The 25,998-nt window shown below is 36.1% G+C and overlaps 1 protein-coding gene across 2 annotated transcripts; it reads left to right on the top strand.

The window, feature by feature from the left end:
• The first annotated feature begins 3,692 nt into the window (after nucleotides 1-3,692).
• LOC103710176 (AUGMIN subunit 3) lies at nucleotides 3,693-24,824 on the top strand. 2 transcript variants are annotated; one of them, XM_008795809.4, is made up of 18 exons: nucleotides 3,693-4,005; nucleotides 5,144-5,180; nucleotides 6,757-6,860; nucleotides 8,019-8,214; nucleotides 9,308-9,374; nucleotides 9,563-9,666; nucleotides 10,108-10,192; nucleotides 12,053-12,110; nucleotides 12,706-12,837; nucleotides 13,984-14,053; nucleotides 14,940-14,997; nucleotides 15,090-15,145; nucleotides 20,123-20,275; nucleotides 20,530-20,641; nucleotides 20,738-20,879; nucleotides 23,525-23,600; nucleotides 24,219-24,314; nucleotides 24,560-24,824. In XM_008795809.4, the coding sequence occupies exons 1-18, from the start codon at nucleotides 3,911-3,913 to the stop codon at nucleotides 24,686-24,688; spliced, it is 1,770 nt and encodes a 589-aa protein (XP_008794031.1). In that variant the 5' UTR covers nucleotides 3,693-3,910; the 3' UTR covers nucleotides 24,689-24,824. The 2 variants fall into 2 exon arrangements, with proteins under 2 accessions (XP_008794031.1, XP_008794030.2); XM_008795808.4 differs by having other exon boundaries at nucleotides 3,697-4,031.
• Nucleotides 24,825-25,998: the final 1,174 nt, after the last annotated feature.

Below are 25,998 nucleotides of genomic sequence, written 5' to 3'. Positions count from 1 at the left end.
AAAGACATGGCAATTAGTAAATCAACAACAAGTCATATTTTTTTAAGAAAATATAAAATAAAAAATATATTGTATTTAATATTACTTTGATGTGCTTAAATTGTTATACCACGGATTCAAGAAATATGAACTTGACAAAACAATTACAAGAGGGACAAAACAACTTGACCCAAAAAGATGAAATGATGGATAAGGGGTACGAACAATTCATGTTTAGAAGTATCTAAATTCAATACAAAACCTATTTTTTAAAATGTTCAAAAAACATATAAACCCTTTGGAAAATAAAAAATATATATTGATATTATTTTCATGATTAAGACCTATAGTCAATGGGAATACATCATTGCAAGCACCCACTTCCGGCCTCTTGCATGCCATTTGGAAGTATCATATAATGAAATACCCTTAAACTCCATAGTACTACATCCCTAAAGCATAATCATATCCAAAACATGCACTTTGTGCTCTCCTCTTATTTTGCCCATCCTAAATATTTGGACACCTCGAGTTTTAATATTAGAATCCTCAAATGCCAAAATCTGAACCCTCTAAATAAAAGATTATGATTTCCTGATTATGCAATTTTGATGCCATGTTTCTGGAGTCTAAAAGCTTCAGTGTGCCACATCATTAGCATCAATATCAAATTTCAAGTTTTGACATTCTTGAAAACATCCACAATCTTGTGCAAAACAATATAACAACAATCTAGTTATCAAATGCTAGAAGTTAGGTATCTAAAGGTTCCGGTGCTAACTATTTGGCATCTGATATTGGATTAAAATTTTAAATTTTGGTGCTCTTGAATTATCCACAATCGCACAGAACAACCCTGGCATTTTAGAGAAACCAAAAGTTGGGCATTTGGTTGTTCTGACACCGAATTTTGACATCTAGACTCTCAAATGCTACTTTGTTTGGTGTCAAAACTTCTTTTAATCCATGTACGTTAATTGTGTCAGAATTTTAAATTTGTTGGAATTTTAATTTGAATAGCAGATGAGGTGAGCTTATAGATTCCTTTAAGCTTTTATAAATCGCCCTCTGCTCTTCTCTCAACACATAATGCGATAAAGGAGAGATGGTCAATCATTGGTTTTTGACTCAAATTCTTGAGTGATGGGAGGCTTCGAGATGGTTGTGCGGTATTGAGAGGAGGTGGTAGCTAGAGGAGGTACGCTTTGCGGAGGCGCTCTAAGATTTTTTAAAATTCAACACCTGCACTATACTCTTTGTCTATTCTTTTATCCTATCCCTTTTCCTTTTAATCTTTCTTTTTATATATATCTTTCATTCATGACTCCCATGTGTGCACGAGGATGGGACATTTAGCCTACCTATTATTTTTTTCCTTTTGTTAAAGGAAGGTGAAAGTGTCTCAAACTTCGTTCCTTTTCCACCATCCTTTATGTACATGTTGATACATAGTAGTTATTTTCTCTTCTATATACATTTACCATTTTACTACATCCTTGTAGTTTTATATTGAATAACTTTTTCAGCCATTTTTAAAAAGATCCTTGGGTTGAGCATACTTCGACTTATGAAGGAAGAACCTACATCCATAACTCCCGTGATTAAAGAAGGCATCTCACCGACTAATGGCTAGACGACGATTTCACAACTCTAATAGGGAGTAAGGCCCTGAATCAATATTGGGTTTGGGTATCGCATAAATGGCAACCCTCTATCTTGAGTGGAGAGTGATTAGCTAGTTGAAGGAAAAATAGAACTCATTGTCGGACATAGATACCACTAGCACTTGACATAAAAAAAACTCAACGAAATATTTCAAAAATGCATCTAGATGGTTAGATAAATAAACATTCCAGGTGAATCCTTGAAAGTTTTTTTGTTTTTTTACAATCAAAGTCGACTCGACAATATTAGATGAAAAAAGGCTAATTAATGTTTGAAATAAGACTATTGCTATAACACCTTGCAAGTAAAATTTTAATCAAAGTGAAATTTACAGTGCATTAATTTGAATGACTTATAGCCACACTATAAATCAAGCAAACTAGAGATTCTTCGAGCCTAGCTAATGTCTTAGTTGGCTCACCAACTTATATAATATGTATTAAGTTAAGGGAGCACCTAAGATAGCAATCTTAAAATAATCATTTGTTATAGATAATGGCTAGTGATAATAATCACACTCTTATACTTGGTATTCGAAGGTTTCTTGTTTGGTGCATCCTTAACATATCTATATATTGGCAATCATGGCATGGGTTGTTCTCCCTCTTTTGCTTTTAAATATAAAAAATCATGTATTACCAATTAATTAGGTTTGGTTGATGTGTTTCTTTAAGTATGTTATGTGCAATGGCTTCCTCAATTTCTTTGCATAGTTGTTTCACACAGCATGAATTAATTTTCACTTCTTTTATTTTATCAAAACTCCTAGCATGCAACCAAAACACACCTAAAAGCAATGTCATTTGAACAATCTATCAATTAATATCATTACTAATTGAACATCTTTAGTGGTGCTATATTGTGGTCATCTTTCATTTATTTATTTTACTAGTTGCTAGTTCTACATGGAATTAGCAAATAATTTGCTGTCTTTGTATGCCTTATACATAAGCATATACATGCATGCATAAATACATACATATACACATATATGCATGTATCAATATATACATATATAATAGTGTTATGATAGATAAGAAGTAGTGTTATGCACAAATTAGGGCATAGGCTAAGGATAATTAGAGTACTAGTTAAGTCTTGCATCATAACTTAGCCTTCACATTGTAAAACTTTGCTTGCGAGTTAGCCTAGGTAACATGATACGAAAAATGATATTTTCCTTCCCCTTTTTTTTTGTATCTCCTCCTTTTATTCTTGTATTTCCTTCCCAAGACATGCATCGTAAAGATGAATAAATACTGTCTCACATATTTTCTCATTTCTTTCCCGATTTAACTCATGGATAAAATTTATATTTTTTCATACAATTTTTCTTTTTAATCTTAGTCTTGAATGCAAGGAGTTCAAGTCTATGCAAAGAGAAAAACCAGAGTAATTGGATGTAATTATTAGAAAAGAGTGCATATAGAACTATGACTTAAAACTCATTTGTTGTGTGTAGATGTGCATACTTCCACTTTCATGGTTTCAATTGTAGATGCATAGTTGTACTATATGCAATAGAATACAAGCAGATGAGACCTTCCTATAAACAATACTATCTATATATGTAATCTCATAAATACATTATCATATTAGCCAGTATTTTCATTTCCAACAAAAGAAAATCTAAGAAGAAAGGAAGGGCGGGGCTAGCCGTCCTATACTACATAGGGCGGTATGTGATTAGATATTTGCCAAACTATTTAGCTTGGAAAATAATTTGTTTATCTTAGCAACAAGCTTTGTTTGGCATCTCAATGCGATGGTTTCTATTCATAAGATAAGCATAGCTATTCATCTTCTGAGATAAATGATGTGGTGGCTATCTAAGTAAATAATGCCCTATATGGTGCACAATAAGCACAAAATAAAAAAATGCCTCCATTAATCCCAACTCAAAATTTTATTATAAAATAATTATATGTTACCGGGGCTTAATTGGGAGAAACTTGAAATGAATCCGGCGGATCATATGCCGACATAAATTCGAAACTCTATTTAACCACATAACCCCGGTTAGAACGTTAGCATCACAAACAATTCTCTATTAACTTCGTCGGCAAGCGACGACGGCACGAGCCCTTTCCCAAGAACGAAGAGATCGGCGCTGGCCGGCATTCCCGGTTCCCTTCTGCAGTGCCGAGAGCGAGGAAAGAGAGAGAAGAGAGGGAGCTTGACGGCCGGAGTCTCGGGTGAGGCTGAGAGGCGATGAGCGGCGCCCAGCTGTGCGCCGTCCTTGGGGAGTTGGGGTTCGACGGCCACGATGCGCTGGACCCGGACAGCTTCGAGTGGCCCTTCCAGTACGAGGAGGTCCGCCCTCTCCTCGATTGGATCTGCTCCAGCCTCCGCCCTTCCAATGTCCTCTCCCCCTCCGAGCTCGCCCAGTACCTCCTTCGCCTCTTTCCCCCATTCAAAATAAAAGGAAAAAGAATCATCTTTTCCTTGTTCTTTAGTATTCTTCTGGAGTTTTTAGTATTTTTCGTATCGTGCATCAAGATTTCCTGTTTCTTGGGTAATTGCGGTTGTGTGTAGGGAACTTTGGTAAAAAGATGTAATCTTTACGAGTCCTCTTGATTTAAACCGATGGAATAGTTCGCTATTGAATTTTTTTTATCTGTTTTCCCAAAATTAAGAAAAATGGATGGTCTTTTCTTTTCTCTTTAGAATTCTCATTTAGTTATTATTATTAAAGTATATGATTTCTTGCTTCTAGGGTATTTGGGGTTGTAGTACATTGAAACTTTGCGGAAAAAGTTGTTTCTTTAAAGTTTCTTTTATTTCGAATGGTGCAATTGGTAGGTTCTTGAGGTTTTTTTTACACGATTTATGAAATAAAAAAATAGATCATCATTTCTTTTCTCTTAGTGGTCTCATTTAGTTTTTATTATTTCAGAACAAGATTTCTTTTTTCTAGAGATTGTGGTTGTCCTATATAGTGTAATTTTGAAAATAAAAAATTGAAAATTCCGTCATTGCTTTTTATTTAGATGAATTAAATAGTTGGTTTTTGAATTCTTTATTATATTTTCATTTATGCTTTAGCATGTGGTGATAAAGAATCCAAGTTTGTAGGGCACTTGTAGACTGGATGATGGTGAAAGTAGAATCCTTAGAGAAGAGTTAAAATTTCCAAGGAGGAATATCTGGTTTCTTGATTTTTCCCCGTATTCTTAAGCAAGAAAGAACTTTTTATTTGTAGATTTCCAATGTTTCTGTGGTTTATCATGTTAAATATTTTTTTGTGTTCTCATATTATTTTTAATATGCAAAGATAAACATGTTTTTTTCTAGGGATTTGTAGAATGAGAAACAGTGGAAGTAGAAGCTTTAAGAAATATTGGAACTTTGAGATTAAATAGCTGATTTCTTGTTTTCTTTTTTCTTTTCTTTCATCAGTAGGAAACTCTTCATTTTAATATTTGCTAGAATGCTTTTGTACTTTGGCCTTGTTTTTACTTACATTTTCTAATAAATGTCATCATGATTCACATTGCAGGTATGAACAATTTCTACAGGATGGAAAGTTGCTGGAGGTACTGCATTGCCTTTCTTTCTGATCCTGAAAATATTCAGCTGGGATTGTTCTTTCTTAGTTTTTTTTATCTTGAGTTGGAAGTTTCTTCATTTTTTACATTTCAATAATTGAATTCTACATCATTGTGCTGGTCTTCTTTAAAATTGCATAGCAAGCAGGGAACACATTGAATATGCATGCATCATTTTTGTTGAATTGTAAAATTGATGAATCTGAATATTTGAATGTTTATTAAATGAGAAGTCCATCGAACTAATCGACATCTTTCATATTCACATCTCAGATGTTATAAACGGGCCATGTATGATGGTCTAGGGGTCTGCTCTGTACCTACTCTCGTTTATTAAATTCACCCTTCAACTGTATGATGCTACCAAAATACACACATATATTTTGTAAACTGAATTATAGAGTTATGAGATATGATGTATTATCTCTCTGCATATCTATATTCATATCTCTTTTATATTTTCCAAGCCATTTCCTTTAATTTAGCTTGAGCTATCTTTTTGGGCTTTAGATCATCAGGGTGTAAAGTGGACAATTGTGATGACTTCACTACTTAAAGGAAGAATTTACTTTCTTCATCAAGGCTATCTCAACATCCGAGAGGAGCATTTGCTAAACTATAACACTAATTCTACTGCATGTAAGGTCATGCAATTTTTCAAATGAACAAAATCTCACTTTAAAACTATGATAGGTTTTTGACCATTATTTGTTATCCAATATGATATTTCTGGACCCATCATGAATCTTCGATAATATGTATTGCCCGATATTTGGATACCTTAATGGCTGGTCTGTAGGCCAATTTTTAATCCAAGTAGGATTATATGATGGCCCATTAGGGTTGTTAACACATCCAAACAGTTGGACATGTATTCGACTTTAAAAATTATTCCTGTTTGACCTTTTTAACTTGAAGTTATCTTGGCCATGTAGGATTCCTATGCCATAAGTCGCTTCAGAGTTGACAACATTGTGTATACTCTTAATGTTAAGGCACTGATAAGAACTTCATACAACCCTCTGTCCTTTGCAAATTGTTGAACTTTTATCATGTCTTCACTTATTTCTTTATTTGTCAAAACTTGAAGAATGCATGAGGAAGCCATAGGGATTTATAGACTGATGATAAATAGTGACTTGACTGAGATAGTACGAACATGTTTGATGAATACCTAAGGAGCTTGTAATGCAAGTGGTTGGGATCTGTTTCAAGGCAAAAGAAGAAGATGATATGACCTTATGACTTGAATGGACATTTTGAAAAGGTTTCATAGATTTTGGTATTGAAATTGATGACACAATTATTAGGAATGAATGGCTAACATGGATTCATAGAGTTAACCCCAAATAGTTGGAATAAGCCGAGTCGCTTAAGGTCATAATGGTTTATGTTTCTCATTTGCCTTTTTTTTCGAATTGATGCCTCTTTATTTATATATTTGTTTATTATTTGTTTATATTTTTTAAAGCTAAACATATGTTATGTTCCGTATCAGTTCCATTTGTCCAAGATGCAACATTTCATGCACTATCTTGTCATATGATATGGACTCTTTTCCCAGGGAGAGGACTTGGATTCTGCTTTTGATAGCATTTCAGCCTTTTCAAGTAGGAGAGACAATCAGGAAGCAGTATTTGGTGCTGAGGAGAGACTAATAGATATCCGGTAACGTTCCAGTGCTTTGTCCTTTCTCCAATTAATTGCCTAAATTATATAAATTACCACTATGCCATGTTCCTAGTGCTCTCAAGTCTGCTTTGTTGACAAAGCTCCTTTTTCCATAGATTTTATGCATCACTGAATTTTCTTTTACTACTTTGTAGGTCAAATTTGTTGTTTAGTTTATATAAGTTCCATGCGGTTAAAATGTTTATGTCATCATACGGATATTTGTAGTTTGTAATGATTTTTTTGGAGGGCGATATTTGTGTCATATGCTGTCTTCCACTGTGATTGCATACTGAGTTTTCAGCAAAGCTTGATTCAGTAGACAGTTGAATACTGCATATGTAAAGCTTTACTCTTTTCCTGGAGTGGTTTTGAGGCTTTTCTATGAAATTATAAGTTTTCAGAGTTGTTGTTATTTTTGTTGTATGTTTGCAGCGTACTGGTGCAAGCTGGTGCATATTGGGCATACCCTACTGTAGCGGTACCCAACCAGTATGCTGTGCGCGTGGGGTGGGGTGGTACTGAATATCAGCATGCTAAACCGACCCCATACTGCGCATAACGACATTATAAGAAGATGGCACCAGTATAAGGTCCGTTACCGAGATTGCGAACCTTGTATTTAAAGATTCATCTCTTATATGTTGGCCTATTGCACAGTCCATGCTTGTGATATACCAGATATCGTTATTCCATGATTGTGATATACCAGACATCGTTAGAATTTGGAATAGTTGCTTCGCATTTTAAACAAGAAGGTCTTAAAGATTGTTAATGTCAAAATATGGTTTTCCTGATTAATGCACATCAAGACCTCATATTTATATTAACTTGAGGTGCCACAGCTATACAAGAAAACTATAAAAAATGGAGTTACTTAAGATATATAAGCAGAGGATTTTTTTTTAAAGAAGTATGCATTTCAAGTTTCTTATTTAAATATGCATTTTTTAAGCATAAAAGGTATTTTTGTAGCTGCTCTTCATCTATTTGATGTACTATATGTTGAGCTAACAATAAGTTGCAGGACTCAATCTATAGTTGAAAATATTTTTTCTAACTTCGTTTTCATCAACTAGCTCCTTGTCCTTTGCACACATAGTTCTAGTTTTTTTGGTAACAATAATCCGAAATCTTCTTTTATAATTTCTATAGGGAGGCAAAACTAGCTTACAAGGCAGAAGTTTTAGAATTGCAAAAGCAGCTTGCACGCCAGCAGTCGCAGTTTGATTTGCTAGCAGGCCAAGCTTCTGCTCTGATCCAGGGAAGAAGGGCTCGAGTAGCTGCAACATCTGCAGTTAATGGACAACTTATGGTGTTGGATGAGAAGCTTTCTGCTAGAAATTTGGAGGTAAACAATATCTTTTGTTAAAGATGTTTGCTTGTACCAAAATATGTTTTTTGTATTAATATTGTTGATGAATAAGTGGAGAACATTGCAAGAAATTCCGTTAAAACTTTATACAATTCGCAGCAACAGGAACAAATGGAAATGAACTTGATATGTTTTAATGTGGGAAGGTATCCAGGTCTAAATTAAGATGTTGAAGGATCACTGCAGGCTGGTATTGCTCTTGATGCAGTAGATCCATTACAAATACTTGTTGTTTAGCACCTGAAATCAAATATCTGCTATTATTTCAAAGAGTCTAATGCCATTGGAAATAGATCTTTTTACATCATCAAATGCTTAGAATTTGCATTAGTACAATGACTTCTTATCTAAAGTTATTGTCCTATGTTTATGCAAATTTATTTGTAATTTACTCTTCGTTAAATTCTTCAGGAAAGCATAAAGTATGTTCATTGAGTTTTTTCATGAATATTTTAAACTTTGGTAATTGGACATGCATTATTTCGTATCAAAATTTTATACTTTTGTTTCTTAGGCTGCGGTTGGATGCTGGTTAAGTGGTGGGTAAGGGGTGTTACTTGTTTAACCAGCCACACACCACTCAAAAAATGGTGGGTAACTTTATTTGGCTTAAAAAGGTACTTAACCTGGGCAACTTCAGGTCTGAGGGTGAAATAAAGTTAACCACACAGAGCTCTCTCTCTCTCTCTCTCTCTCTCTCTCTCTCTCTCTCTCTCTCTCTCTCTCTCCTTTTTCACTTTTTTCTGCAACTTTATCCCACTAACAATGGGAGCACCAACCAAATAATGAAAAACTTTATTCGCTGGTTAGCTCGTTAGGAAGTAGATACACATGGTTAAATCTGTTTGGGGAGTGGTTAGCTATACAACATCCAAACACAGCCTTAATGTTTTTAAATATTTTACTTTGGACTGAAACTTTCATGTTTCTGTTTCTTTTTGATGCACTGGGACCATGTTTCTTTGTTTAGCTTTGCATTTATGGATATAATTTGGATAGATTGTAAGATGCATGCTTTAACTTCTTGAATGCTTTATGAAAATCTTTTCCTCTTTCTTCTAATTTTCAGATGAATGCAGTTCTTGGAAAAATTGCCTCCACTGCTCAGGAGCTGGCTCACTATCATAGAGGGGATGGTATGCTTCTTCAAATCTGTCATGGATGTTGGACCTGATGCTACAACATGGATGCTTATTGACTGTCTTTTTTTAAAAGATCGAATTCTGTCATTTATCTTTTTGCAGAAATTTGCTAAAATAACATATGACTTGTAGAGGTTCATATATAGGCTTCTGATGAATCTTTAGTATGACCTCATATGCAGAGGATGGGATCTACTTAGCTTATTCTGATTTCCATACTTACTTAATTGGAGATTTAGCTTGCACAAAAGAGCTGAACCAGTGGTTTTCAAAGCAGTTTGACAAGGTATACTTCTTTTTCTTTTAAAATGATTCTTTTAAGCATTAATTTTTGATTAATTAAATCTTAACTTTCTCTAGGACACTAGAGATTTTATCTGTGGTCTTTTACTTACCTTATTTATTATCTGATTTGGCTGGGAGTGATTGGTAGTTAAGAAGCTCGATTTGCTGGGAGTGGTCTTTTCTTTATCTGAGAGTATAATATCAGATGGCTGCTAAAGTGAGGGATTGCTAAATTTGCATCCATAAGTGGAAATAATGGTTACAAATGTTGGAAGATAATCAATAGAAGATAGGATAGGCAACTGTGCTGGGATATGTGAAGATAAAAGATTTCTAATTAGAACTTTCACATCCTATTTGGAGGTTTCACTGCATTGTTTGAGTTTCTTGCAGAGTCGGCTACAAGTAACTTCATTGGGAATTGATATGTTTTTTCTAGCAGGGACCACTCCGACTTGTTGCTGAAGAGGGTAAATCTAAGTGTTCATGGGTGAGCCTTGATGATATTACTAATTGCTTGATACGAGGTATATATCCAGTCCCTTCTTACATGTTTTGCACAATCTTTTTTATTTGTTCTTTTATTTTTAATGAATTTTATACAACCATTATGAATTCTTCAGTTGTAATTATTTTGCAACTAGAAAAAAGACCACTTTGGCTGGTACAACTGTGTCGAAAATTAAACTTTTGGATTTTCTTTGAATTTGTGTCATGTCTTACTTTTTACATCTGCAAAAGAATTATTAGGAAGACATTACAAAGCTATAGGTGCAAGGTTACTGGTTATGCTGGGACATTTCCTTCAGCGGATATCTGTGTTGAGGAGGGTGCATGCAAGTAATTGAGGATCTGCTGTAGCAATCCTAACAAGAGCCAGTGATTGTGATTAGTCAATTAGTACCAACAAAATTACAATAACACTACTTTCACGAAGTTTTGGATACTACCATCAGAACTTCTCTTACTAGCATATGACAAAGTGCTAGGAGACAGCGTTAGTCTGCACTAATGGATGTCCACTTCAAGCAATACATGGGATATGTGCAAGTTTGAGGAGCGTGGGTATTCTTCAGTTTTCCCCCGAGACCTCTCTTGAGTTTTTTTGGGGATATCGCACAACTTTAACATCTCCTCATATTATCCTATGATCTTTAATATTTAGGTAGTGAAAAAGTAAGATAAATCTCTGCACAGATTGCCCTGAAATATTCTTTGTATACAGGCTGATTCTTGCCAATAGTCTTTTCCATTTAATTTAATGGATTTATAGCTGCTCTGCATCAGAAATCAATATTGTATTACCTTGAAGCTGAAATCAACTGCCAATATCTACACCATGAGTAGATGCAATGAAACCAAATCTTGGAAAAAAATACATACCCTTGCTAATTTGAACAGCACATGGTCACCTTCTTCATTGATGGCAAGAAATGAAATATTATTGCACTTTTAGATTTTTCTGCTAAATAAAATCATATAGAATGAATTTCAAACAACATCAATACTTTGACCTCTCCATATTCTCCTTTGACTTTTAACAAGAAATCTTCAACACAAGTAGTGCTGACATGGAACAGAATCATATCACTTAAAACATAAAAAATGAAAAAGGAAAAAGAAATCAGCTTCTGAATTGGTCTTCAGTGATATCCTAGATTTTTTTTGGTGGGGGCAGGGGGAGAGGATGAAAAGATGATGCAAAATGCGAAAATAATGCGGACTGAAAGTAATCAATTATGTCATGAGATTAATTTCTGAGAGGTCTCAAAGGTGGCAACAAGCCAGACATGTTTAGTCTTGCAAAAATCAGATAACTGTATGTTTGCAGTCCTTTGAAGATAAAAATAAATACAACATTAAGGATGAATTTGTACAGATGTTAGAAGGAGGAAGAATATATTGGTGAGGGAAAGAAAGAGGCACACATGGTGGATTGGGAGGTGGGGGCTGCATGCCTGCATGGTTTAACTTCACATATCCTATGCTCCTCTCTTTTGATATATCGATTAGCATTGCTGCACTTGGTGTCCCGATGAACACAAGGGTTTTTCCACTAAGTTTATATTACAATGAGTATTGTGCCATGAAACTAGTAGCAAAAGCACATATTAGGGTCCAATTACATGTTAGAAGATAAGTAGGCTCTTCCAGATAAAGAAAATGAAAATGCCATTTGATTAATTGCTAGATCTTCATCAAAACTCAATTGTTTATTCACCTTATTTGTTTTTAAATTTGACCAGAATGCATCTAACTTGGTTAATGGACTTCTGCACATATACCATATGTGGTCTATACCAAATTATACATGTTTTACTTGCATTTTTTTGAGCTTTTAAAGATCCTGGATATCACTTATCTTTTTCTTTGATGCTGCAATACAGGAGATTCTGAAAAATCTCATCATCATCGTGTAGCTGAGCTGCAACGGCTTCGCTCCATGTAAATACATTCTAGGGTTTCATTTCTTTTTTTTGCAGGGGCTAAAGTTGGCGTCACTATGTATAATCATTGAATGCTACATATGCAATATAACTATACAGTAAACATTGATATGGAAGATTGAAAGATGTGTGGATGTTTCACTTTTTTCTGTTTCTAGACATTGTAAAAACTGGATTCTAATATTTTTCCGTGAATTTTAGGAATCTGTCTTTTGATTGTTAAAAAAATTTCAGAGCTCAAAGTGCTTTATTTTTTCACTAGTTTTTGTTTCAGTTTTCTCTGAAATTAGTAAGTATTACTGTTCAACCTTTGAAAATATAACCAACATAATATTCCTGATAATAGGAGACAAGTGCAGATATTTATTTCAACATCTATATACTCTAGAACTTGCACTATAAAACTTGTTCCTTGGCGCCTGATGATAGCAATTTTGAGATGAAAATTATTCGGCTTTTGCTATTTTCGATCCCTCTCACAAAACAACCACAACTTGTTTATGATGCATTTGTTTTCTGCACTTCTTTTGTTTGACGTTTCATGACTGAAGCTGGTTATGTTTATACGACTTATGTATTTATAAACTTAACAGATTCGCGACAAGTGAAAGACAGTGGGTGGAAGCCCAAGTTGAGAATGCTAAGCAGCAAGCTATCCTGTCTATGCTCAAGTCTCAAATATCATCTGACGAAGCACACATTCATCGAGATATTCATTCTCTTAGGTATTTCTTTCCATCATCAATCTCTTGCATATGCTTTTCTGTCATTTTGCATTGTTTTTAAAGAGAGAAGGGGTGGGGGCTACTGTTTTTGTTACTCGGATTTTAATTATATCATATTATCGTTTTCTTATGGTTTTCCAGTATACAATTCAAAATTTGCTCTCTTTTTGCTCAATAATTTTATTGCTTTCAAAACATATTTCATAGACTTGTCATTAAGGTTTTGTTTTCCCTTGTTTCAGTGGTGCAGGTGAACCAGTTGTTTGTATTTAAAAATGCAGTACCTGGTCACCAGTTAGACTATTATAACGTTGTTATTTGACAGGTTTTTAAATTTATATTGATTTATTATTGAATGAGTTTTGTGATTGGAATTAACAATGCATAACATTTGGCTATAGACCTGGGTCAGTCTTTTTGCCAATGCTGATAGGCATGTCCATTTGATGCTAAAGATAAGCATACTAAAAAACACATTCTTGCCATCTTTGAATATATTGGATATGATATTGTGCAACAGATGCTGATCTGCATGTTTGTTTGTGGGAAGCTGCTATTCCTTTTTCTATGGCGGCGTTTTGGATCTTTATAATGTAATTTTTATAAGCTGGTAACCATATTGTCCATCAATCCCTATGTTGTAAAATCTATATTCTTGATAGTATCAGTTTGTGGTCCAAGGATTATGGACTGCCTTAACATAGTACTGGAGCAAGCCTCAAAATGTGAGGTTTCGGCAACTTTTGATCTTTTCGTGATTTGTATGTGCTTGTTGAACCTTTTTTAGTTCAGTTTACTTGCTCTTGATAGGATAGATGGTGAAAGGGTAGTGATAAGTCACCTTAAATGGGAAATGTTATCCTTTATTCTCCTCAGGGTTGTCAAGGGTAACGGCTGATATGTCAGTTTTTTGTACCCCTATAGCTGCAAAGTAAAATGGAACTCATGGTGTATAATGAAGAAACCTTTTTTCCCATTTCATTGGGATCTAAAGCTTGTGCTTATCTCGACAAGCTTTAAAACATATCTACAAGGAAAATCTTATTAAAAAAATCGATATTTTTGTGGAAGTTATGATTATTCTCTGCAGTAATATTATAGTCCCCCATATTGTTCTATTTACATGCATCTCCATCCACCCTGCAGGAGAAAACTTAATGAACTGGCAGCAGAACTATCTAATCTTTCCCGAAAAGAGCAGAAGTTCTTATCTGAGGTATACAGTTGACACTTGTCCATACTGCATATGGTGTATATGTGAACCATCATTATGACAATTAATTACTAAAAATATTTTAGATATGAGTTGTATATTTTTAATTTGGTGTATACTGCATATGGTGTATATGTGAAGCCTTCTAATATTTTTAATTTGCAAAAATGAGTTGTTTTTTATTGGAGCTTTTTCTTGTATATATAACAATTCTCTTTTTGTTTCATATTTCTTATACATTATGAAGTGTTGTTCCTTTAAAAAAAAGAAAGAGATACAGGCCACGGTGGTGTTAAAATCATTAGTTTTCAGTTTATTGTTGTACTTGCGAAGAGGATGCCAATCGATTACTATGATAATTTAATCCAATATTACATGCTAGCAGACTATAGGGCCAGCTGTTTCCTCTTTTAGGAAGTTGGGCGGGTCTGAAACTATTATCAATACTCCTGAATTGGACATAATAAAAAAAATTAATTTCCATTGAAACCTTGCATGCCTTAAAAGGATATTTTCTTTCAAATTGTACATTATCCTGATGTGCTTATTAAGCCGTGTATCGTATCTAGCTCCAAAGAACTGAAAATAGGCAACTACTTTGTCTTCTATTAGAAAAAAATCTTAGAATTTGCAATCTAAATGTAGCAAATTCATGTGAACAATGTTTTCTGTTTTTCAATTAGCCACTATCACTCTGAGCTGTTGCACTGTAAAAATACAATGTCATCTAGATGCATTTGTAAAAAGATGATGGAACTGGTGTTCCAGTTATACCATTGTTCATGCTTCTGGATGTGGAAGACTTGCTTTACATTTGCTATGCCCTTTGTTCTGGCTGTGTTTAATGTTTGTGAGTTCTAATCCCTTGTTGAATCCTTTTCCTTTCCAGACTATTCCAAGCCTCTGCTCAGAGCTTGCTCAACTCCAAGACACATATATTTTGCAGGGTATGCTGATAAGAGTTTCAGATCCAATATTAGCAGAAAAGCAAGGTTCAACATAATATTAGTATAACGTTTTTCTTATTTTGGACTTCTAGGGGATTACGATTTAAAGGTTATGCGTCAGGAGTATTACATTAATCGGCTGAAAACGGTATGCCTATTGACTACCTTACTTTGCAACTGGTGCCATGAAGTGAAAAACTTCACATTCTTTTAGATGAATATATTAAGCAATAATACCGTCATTTTGGCTTGTTATGGACAGTGACTTTTTACATTTAAATCTCTGGGTAGCTGTTATGACTTTTCACAAAATATTCTATGTTTAATCATTTGTGTTTGCAAACAATGCCTTCAAGGGCACTGTTGGTTGTTGTCATTTTGACAACATGCATATTGCCTTGTAATTTTGCATCCTATGTGCAGTTTCTTAGAGAATTGCTAGTCACCTATAAAGGATACCAACATTTTGCCTTCATTCTACAAGATCCTATGTTGTTATTCATATTTTGAAGGATTTAGGTGCTACGGTCATATGGCAAGAGGCAAGGTATGCCATCTCGGCACCGAGCCTCGTACTGGTGCTATCCTATCACCGTGTCTGCATGCTTGGTATGGGGGCTGGATTGATGTACCGAGTGTCGGTGCGCTCCTCATACCGTGTACTGGTACCGAACTGGTACAGTACGGTATGTTCCGTACTGCTCGGTTCGGTACGGTATATCTCGTACTGCTCGGTTCGGTACGATATATCTCATACTGCTCAGTTCGGTATGGTATGGCGTACCATGGTAAGAGGGAAACACAATTGCTGAATTAGAGTACTAATTTAGCTAGAAGACATTTGAAGAAACCAGCATAAGGGCCTGCAATCCCTAGTGAGCTGGTCAGCAAGTCAATTTGGATATGTCAGGTTTGGTTTTTCTAGGAAGGTGATGTATCTTAGCCTATGGGCTAAACAACCTCTACCTCCACCAAAAAAGAAAAAAATATGCTAAGCTGCTTCTTGTCATTTGCCTGTTGAACGTAGAATCTTGTAAAGTTGCAGACTATATCATAGAGATGGAATTTCTTTATTAATAAATAATATGACATTTTAATCGTGCGAACTTTTGTAGATATTGCTATCGAACTTTTTGAACCTTCCAAGGAACCTGTAATCTGGAGTTCTGTTCCACACAAGGAATGTTGAACCGGCCCGTACTGGCCGGTTCAGCCTGTACCAAACTGGTCCGGTCTCTGATCGGTCCGTTTCGGCGTTAAAAACGGTACTGGCCCGTACCGGTCCGTATTGACTTCCGTACCGGCCGGTACCGACTAGACCAATTTTTTTTTTGGATTTTTGGAGGCCGAACTAGTGGTACCGGTTTGATCCGGTACCAAACCGGTCCGGTGGCTGACCGATACGCCTACCGATATCGATTTGGCAATCCTTGGTTCCACATTGTCAACAATAATCTAATTGCTCTTTTTACTTTAAAAAGAAAAGAAAAAAATTCTATTAAAACATCTTAATTTTTAACATCTGCATAATTCTTCAAACTCCAGTTAGCTTTTCTGATGAAGTCTATATCTTGGAAGTTTTTGATACATTATATTTTATAGTAGTGTTCCTGAACTTATGTTGTAGAAATCTTTCTTGAAATCATTTGTTGATCTTCTTTGTTTTAACACAACAGATGGATCATCAATTTTTAATTTCATGATCTAGCAACACAAAATGCAAAATACTTTAAAACTTGCTTCTTGATCGCCATAAAACCGCTATACCTCCTAGATGAATTGTTACGCTTCGAACCCAGAGCATAACAGACGCCGCATACCTGTATGGCAGACCATACAGACATACAAAGCTACCGATCATATTAAAGCAATAATTCTTGAAAATTAATTTAATCAAGATTTTATACAAATAATTCTTACAATCAATTATTCCAAAGTGACATAAGTCAACATATGCTCAACTATTTATTCAAATAAAATGTTCTAACTAGTCTAAATAGTCTAACTAGAACTGAGAATATCTTCAGAAGATTTAGCGCACTCTCGCAAGTCCCGAGCAATCGTGAATCTGGATCTGAAAAATAGAGAAAGAAGAAATAATGAGCTACACTAGCCTAGTAAGCAACATAACACCCCAAAGTGTGATCTAAGCATGCCAAATAATTAGTTAAAAAGTAAGATATAGACTGAAAATAAATCAATTCTCGAATAATATATACATCTCTTTTGAAGTTTGCTATTATTTTCATAAACTGATATTAGAAACCCAACATCAGGCTATGGCCACATAACCCAGTGGTATGGGTCAGAATGCGCAAAGTGCCAAATACCACTAGTGGTTCGGTATTCAAATACTACTATTCTAATCACCAGTGGTTCGGTATCGAAACTAATTTCTTAGAATACAAGTCGATAGGACCAATGAATAATTTCCATTGTCGAAGTCAGATCATAGCTGTGCTGAAAATACATACATATGAAACAATTTTCATAATTTATCCAGTTATATTTTTCAAATTTTATGGCATAACACACAATATAGTTAAAAAAAGATTTACTATTATAACAAAAACATGCCTGACCTGTTTAACCAAGTATAAAATAGATATAACAATCGTATTCAATAAACTAATTATCATTTAACCAAAATTCGGAAAGCACACTTTGAAGCATTAGGCTACTTACCTCTTCTTGCTTCAAAATTCTACTTCAGGTAGGCGGGTCAGGTTCACCTATTTTAATATCATTAAAATACAATTAATTCTATTATTATCTTAGAAGCCAAGTGAAGTCAAAAATTAAAATACTATTGGAGAATACGATCTCATACCCAAATCAAGGCAAAGGAAAGGCAAGGTCGGTCAGGGGCGACTGCATGGGTTGGTCTGAACAAGGTGAACTAAACTGATCAAGGTGAGCTCTGATTAAAGTGGCTCAATAAAAGTCAAGGGTAACCAATTTTTAGGGGGTACCTGACAAGACTGAGGCACTGGGTCGGTATGTTGTTCGGGTATCGGGCCGGTTCAGGGCCTCCACCCAGGGTTCAACTTGAATCTGAGCAAAGAGAGTCAAGACTTTAAACTAAGATTTCTAGGTCTGGCTTAGAGAGAGAAAGAGGAAGGAGAGAGAGAGTCTTAGTCTGGGTTCAATCAGGGGTCTGGGTTTGGTCTATCATAGCGGCATAAATCATCACTACATATGGCCTATGGGCTAGAAAAGAGGAATTAACAACTAGACAAGAAAATCATTTTTTTTCTTCCCTCTCAGCCCAAAATGGGGATGAACGGGGAAGGTGGTTGATGGCTCGACGGTGGTGTGGCCTGCAGCGCAGTGGCGCAGCCGGCAACGAGGTGTCGTGGTGGTTCAAGTATGCACAAGGAGAAAACAAAAAAGGAAGAAAGGGAAGGGCATCGCCCCTAGCTGCCTAAGGTGGCAGCTCCCTCGGCCGAGCAAGAAGCAAGTCAAGGCGAGGGGCTTACCAGCAGACGAAGGCGGCGGTGGATCTTGCGACCGTGGCGGCTTCCGATGGGAAGAACATGATAGACCTCAGAATTGGGAAACAAAGCACACAAGGAGTTAGGGAGAGGAAGATGAGGTTTTGGGGCGGCGATCAACTGAGGTGGCGCGACGGCCACTGGAGACAAGGAAGAGAAAGGGAGGGAGGCTCGACAGTGATCAATCACCGAAAAAGAGGAAATTTAAAGGTGGGCTTTTGGAAAGATGAACTCGGCTTAACAGGAAGATAAGCACGATGAACCACGAATCTAGTGGCAGTTAGGAGTGGCTCGAACGGCCGAGCAGCCGCTCCGTGCCGGACTCCTGAAGTCCCCACCGACCACGGTTATCGTGGCCTTAACGATTCAACATAAGGGGGGATATTAGAGGATCGTGATTGTGTCCTCTGCTTGAGCCCCTTTTTTTTTGGAATCACAGATAGAATTCGGTTGGGCCTGCCGACTTCAGTCCAAAATGGCTTAATTGGGCCTGGTCTTACATGAACACATCCACTTAATGGTTTCAGCTCTCAGATCCAAATTTCACCTGACATATAAGCCTCTAAGAATGACATTAAGTTTGATATAGTGCAATGCAAAATCCACACTTCCATCAGTCCATGTTTGCCTTATAGCACTTAAAATTACCTATCTATTGGGCCTTACAGAATTGTATTCATATGATGCAGACATTGTCAGATTTTTGTATGATTTATGGTATCCTTCAAGTTTGTGATGAATTCTACACATTGCAATTGCTTGATGGACATCATTAAGCTTATTCTTAGCATTATAAGGAGGGCTTGTACTCTAACAAGTAGCTGAACTTCCTGACGTATTCTTAATGTTATGATCAGAACATATTTCAGTTTCCAAATCATGATCTGATTCATTTCACCATGTCCTTAGTTTTTTTTTGAGGGAATTACTAGGGCTTTCTCCGTGATCGGTATGTCATCAATGGGAAGGCAGCTAGTATTTTCTTTCATTCAGTTTTTTTTTTTTTTTTTGAGGAGGACTAACATAGTCATGTTAGAAGGCACTTGCCTATGTCCATTTATCCCTTTTTTGTTATATAGAGATGCAAAGTTTACATATTTTTTAGATATTAATCAGTGATGCAGATGGTTGGATGCAAATGGGTTGTATACAGTAGTATGAAAATATGTACGTTTTGTCAGACTTGTTAGCACGTCAAAGCAGAGACTGTCCAATATAAAATTGCATAGTTATGTGCACGCTGGATGAAGGGGTTACTTGTTAGTTTTCTTCTATCTTCTTGATAAATTATATATGGTTTTTGTCAGTTATTCTAAGCTCAGAAATGTCAAAATTGAGATGCAACATCTTCAGAGCTTTGAATTGCTTTTTGTGGATTGTCTTTTTGCAATTTTAACCAATATTTTAGTGTATACCACACTAGTTTCACCAATCCACCTCTTTTATTTTCTCATTGGTTTTGGAATGAGATTATCTTTCTTGGTTTGCCTTCTGTTCTCTTCTAATGCCATTTCATTCTTTTATCTTGAAATAGATATTCTACCAGTTATGTTTGTCATGAGTGTCATAATACTAGTTCAGCAAAAAAAAAAAAACTGTGGAACTTACTGCAGCATTCTCTTCTTGTGCAGTTCATTAATCATCTAGTTCATCAGCTAGCTAGACATCAGTTTTTGAATATAGCTTGCCAACTGGAACGTAAAACCATACTTGGTGCACACTCCTTGCTTAAGGTGATTGAATCTGAGCTGCAGGGCTATCTTTCAGCAGCCAATGCTCGTGTGGTATGCACCTATCTGGTTAAGACTTGTAGCATCAATGTTTTACTGTGCCTCCTCATGTTTCATGCATCATATCTTGAAGAAGGCCTTTTTCTCTTCTTATATGATTGCCTTTTGTTTTTCCTAAAAGCCTGCTGATCTTCTTTCATGGGCATCACTTTGTTATTGTCTTCTATTTTCACATAGTTGCATCATGTAACATCTTCATCCAGAAGGAAGCTCTTAGTGACCGGAAGAGTCTTTTGTTAACATCATAGGGTCATTGTCTATCACTCATTCAAGCTGCATCTGAGGTACAAGAACAAGGGGCAGTTGACGACCGCGATACTTTTCTGCATGGTGTCCGAGATCTTCTGAGCATTCATTCTAGTAAGTGCATGATATTATGATAGTCTTTACTGACTTGAAGCATGTTTATTTGGTTGTGCACCTTTCTTTAAGTTGGTTCGTACATTTTCTTTGCAGATGCTCAAGCTGCATTACCAACATATGTGTCAGCACATGGAATAGTTCAGCAGATATCAGTGTTGCAGTCTGACTTGCTATCTCTTCAATTGGAGCTTGAAAATTCTCTTCCAGAAGACCGAAGAAGATGTATCAATGAACTGTGAGTGATCATTATAGATCTCGTGCGGATGACCTTAATTATTGTCATTCTTTTGTGAAATACCCCTTACAGAGTAATGATCGTTTTCCCCAATTTTCCTTATTTCAGTTCTATGAGTTCCATTGTTTGAAATTTTTTGTTTGCCAGTTTTGTTGTTGCACACTTTACAAGAATTGTTTCTACACAGTCTTATTTCCACTGCTATGATCAGACACTATGTACTTTCTCACATGGTTGTTTTTTTTGGTTAAATGCCATATGGTTGTTTAATTATAGATTTTGTTTATTTCATCTTCTTTCATATTCCTCTCTGGAGGACTAATGCTGCCCATGGATCCTAGTTTATCATTGTTGTGTGTTTGGGCTTCTTTGTCCACCATATCTAGAATATTGTAGAACAATATTATATTAGAATCATGTTCCCAGAGCATCACTCATACCAAAAACATATGCCCCTGCCATCCACCCCCACCACCAGAACTTGCAGAAAACTTGGATTTTTTTTTAAGATGACAACTCTCTCCAAATAACAGCAGGTTGTGTATTGACAGGCTGAATTCCTATATTCTCTTACCTTTACCCTATTCCTTCTATGACAGTCTTAATAGCTTAGATTTCTGCTCCCCGAGGTTCCAGTCTCACAGCCACCTGACTGCACAAGTTTGTTCATACTTTAAGAACTATGATGGTCAAACTTCCATTCTTTTTAAGTCATATAGACTCTTCTTCATTGAACTGTCAATCTTCTTCCATTCCTCTAAAAGAAGTTTCTTTAAAGCTTTTCTCTCTACACCATTTGAAACCTTTAGATAGAATTACATGCAATTATAATTTGAAGCAACAATATTAAAGTTAAACATACCTCCAGACAAGCGAAATTTGCTTGTCTGCATCAATTATTTTGGTTCATATTTTTATTACGATACAGGGTTCCAAGCCAGTTCAAATTCTAAAGACCGAAATTCAGATTGGACAACCAATGAAGTTCGTTCTCATTAATCCCTCAGTCCTCAGGCTTAGACATGTTGGCGTCAATTATCGAACTTTGAAAACTGTAGAGCACAGTTTGAGCTCCAAATTGGGTTACATCCTACATGTGCACGTGATTAATGTGTTATCTATTAACTTCTAGGATCATATGGATGGGAGGGAATCATGTGATGAGCACCAACTCATTAGTTCTGTTTAGCAATTTATTATGATCTGACTGACCAGCTGGAAAAGAAAAAGGACAGAAGATAACAGAATGGGTGTCTATAGGAGGCACCATAACATGCAATTCTCAAGCAAGGCCCTTTTAATTAAAATTATTTCTGCTCGCTCAATGCATTTTCTTGATATTACCACCATATGGATAAGAAACCCTGTGGTGCCTTACTATAAGCATTTGCGAAGTCCGGCTTACATCTTATGCCAGCTTCCTTGTGAAAGAAGATGCAAATATTCATGAGGTTTTGCAGATCCTTCTAAATGTTTTTCCTTTTGAATGAGTATTTTGATTCAGGCTCATAATTTCATCAAGAACCATGAAAGATATGACTCTTATACACTATAATTGGCCTTAGGCCACACACTGTCAACATTATTCTTTTTCAATTGGTTAAACGCCTCACTAAACTGCTTGCATTCATGCCATCCAGCTTATATACTTAATTTGGTCTAACATAATCTGATAACATAAATGATAAATTAAAACTAGCTGGCAGATTTGCTGGTGCTCGCCTGTGTTGGACCTTGCCATCGCATCTAAGCAGACTACATCGACAAAACTGCTTAGAATATACTAACTCAAGAAATTTCATGCCCTCATCCTTTATCATGACTGTATTTTCGTTTTTGCCCCCAACCAACAACAATCAATTGTTTAAATCAGGCTTTCCACTATTTGCTAGCTTAATTTTGAAAAATCCAGCATTGACTTCCTTCACACGTGATTCTGGCTCTCTGTTTTCACAAGACTTATTATGGTCATTTCTTTTTATCCTTTGGACTCTATCCTCCCTCAAAGCGAGCTTTTGAATTATTTCGAATATGTTCACTTATTTCCTCAATATTGTTAGAAATTGCTTTAGCACTGCATTTCTCTGTGCTTAGGAGTTTTTAACCACAATCTTTACCGACTTTTTAACAAACCTCACCACTAACAACCCCCCCCCCCCTCTTCTTTTTTTTTTTTCTTTTGGCTTGAAGTTGCCTTGACCCACAAGTCACTCAGCAATAGATAACAGGAATATGACATGAACCAGGCTAAAAAACTAGAAAACATGCCGATCTTAGAAAAAGCATATTTAGCCTTAGTTTTGACTTGTTACAAAGTCATGCAAAGGTGCATCAGCAATTTGTATTTGTTAAGGCAATTGTCATGTCTTTGCCACGTTAAATCGATCTAGTTATATACAGCTCTTATGTTTTGGTCATAATTTTGTAGAATATTGGGTTAGAAACTTTTTCAGCAGTAGATTTTTCTTTGTCATCATAACAGCATTTGCCTCCTTGTGTGTTTCATTTAGCCATCACACCTGCTAAGTGGTTAGGTTCAATTTAAATTGTTGAATATATATTTTGGTTTTGTACTTGCTAGTGATGTTTACTAAATTCACATTCAAAGCAAACATGTAATTTCTCCTTTTCATTTTATGTGACAGGTGCGCACTTATTCAAACTCTAGAGCAGCTTTTATATGCATCATCAGCAACAGCAGAACCATTATTGACACCTTGGGTACGTGCTTTGCTTACTAATTTGCGTGTTGTATCCTTTGTCCTTTTATTGTTATTAACCCTTCATTTATAAAATAGAGGTCATTATTTCTTGACTGTGAAGTATTTCTTTCCTATTAATTTGATATTTGTGGAGTTCTAGAGATGAGATTTAGTCTCCTTATGATAATAAGCCATGATTAACATGGCAGCAGGTTTAACAGCCAACATCGCAGTAGCAAAAAAAAAAAAAATCATTACTACTAGTATGATAAAATCATTAGATTTTAATTAGCCTTATACTGGTCTTGTTGCTAGTAGACAAGAAGTTTCTTGGGTGTGGGCATTACTGTGGCTAATGAAGCTGAGATTACATGTGCTGCCTCTGGTTGTTCTGACAACATATACTTGCAGTATACATAAGTTTTAAGATGTGCAACCTATTTAGCATGTTTATTACATTTTCTAAAGTCTTAATTTATCGGCTTCCTTCTGTTATATTTGGTTATGTTTCTATGTTTGCTATGACTATGTTTCTGTTTGGTATTCTGGCTTAAACATTACCAATCAGCTTCTTGTATCGGTCCTTCTCAAAGAATTTCATTCTAACCTGATGGATATGCTTCTTTTTGCATGGCAGCCTCTAATACGAGCACTGGATGATATGGAAAAGGTCAACTCACAAGTCTCTGCTTTTGTTGAAGAAGTAACAGAGGCTCATCGTCAGAAGGCTGAGGTGATTCACTTTGCTTTAGTTTGTTTCTGCACATGCTTTACATCTTCTAATCGATCTTTTAAAACTTGATATCATGAATCCATATATCTTAACCCGGTTGCTCCAGAACTTCTGAGAGAGCTATTGAAGAATTTTTAATAGAAAAGAGAAGTAAATATTGCAGTTAGTGCAGTTTGTTCCTCCCTAGTTTTATGCTCTCAATGCTCAACATCTCATAAGTATTTGACATTTTTTCAATCATCTAGATTGTGAAACATCACCCGCATGAGGTGGGGCGGGAGAGGCAGGTATTTGTTGATTTTTTCTGCAACCCTGACCGGCTAAGGAATCAAGTCAGAGAACTCACTGCTCGCGTCAAAGCTCTCCAAGATTAAGCGTTTGTATATGGCATCCAAACAGCTTTTCCATGTTACAGATCTATGCTTTGCACATCATGGGAGTAAACCTAAGACATTATCTATTACTAATTGATGTTGTTACCAGGTTTATCCATTCCTTTTCAACTGTTAATCAATCTGTGTTGCAGGCCTGGCTGGTTAGTTGATAATTATGGAGAAATTTCTGCAATGCATATAATGGATCATTCTGCAAAGGGTATTGTTAATTTGTTTTCTAGGAATGACTCTAGATAGGTAAGTTCATGATTGTACATGATGTAGAATAGTGTTGGGCATCGGGCCGTGCCGGGCCGGCCCGGCCCAGGCCCACCGGGCCCAAGGTCTAAACGGGCTGTGCCTGGCCCGGCCCGCTTATGAAGCGGGCCGTGCCGGCACGGCCCGTCGCGGGCGCAAAAGGAAGCCCGGCCCGGCCCCCGGCCCGTCTATTGGCGGGCCGGGCCGGGCACGGCACGCCACGGGCCGTGCCAGGCACGGCCCGTAACGGGTGCAAACGGGCCGTGCCAGGCACGGCCCACAACGGCTCCAAACGGGCCGTGCCAGGCACGGCCCGCAACGGTGAGGGGTGAGGAAAATAGCCGTTTCCAACGGCTATTTTGGGAAAAAGTCGGTTTTACTTAAATCTTTCTGTTCAAGCTGGCATGGGTATGATTCAAGATGTGATTGGTAAAATTAGAAATGCAGTTTCTTTTATTCATGCTTCAAGATCAAGACTTCAAGAATTTAAGGAACTATGTATAAATCATGGTAAACATTTTAAAAAAATTTAAACTTGATGTAATTACTCGTTGGAACTCAACATATAGCATGATACATGATGCATACCCATATAGAAACTTATTAAGTGCATATATTAATGATCGTGGATTAGGCTTTACATTGACTGAAACTGATTGGAATAAAGAAAAAATTTTGGAAGATTTTTTGCATAGTTTTTATAATGCTACCAATGTTCTTTCTGGTATTTATTATCCAACTTCATGTTCATTTTTACAACAAGCATATATAATTAGTCAAAAATTTGCAGAACATAGATATGATGATGTTTTAATGCCTATTATTGACCTAATGGAATCTAAATGGAATGAGTATTGGGACAAGATATGTCCTATGCATAACTTAGCTGCTGTATTTGATCCTAGAGTTAAATTAAATGGCGTGCTAATTTTATAATTGTACATTTTTATTGTATTCTGGAGGTCAGACCAAGGTCCAAACCTCGGCCCTTTCTTATTGTATTCTGGAGGTCAGACCAAGGTCCAAACCTCCCTTCATGTACCATTTTGATT

This window comes from Phoenix dactylifera, chromosome 16 (assembly GCF_009389715.1).
Source record: "Phoenix dactylifera cultivar Barhee BC4 chromosome 16, palm_55x_up_171113_PBpolish2nd_filt_p, whole genome shotgun sequence".
NCBI lineage: Eukaryota > Viridiplantae > Streptophyta > Magnoliopsida > Arecales > Arecaceae > Phoenix > Phoenix dactylifera.
The sequence above is the reverse complement of the archived record's forward strand: the minus strand, read 5'-3'. Positions and strand labels throughout refer to the sequence as shown.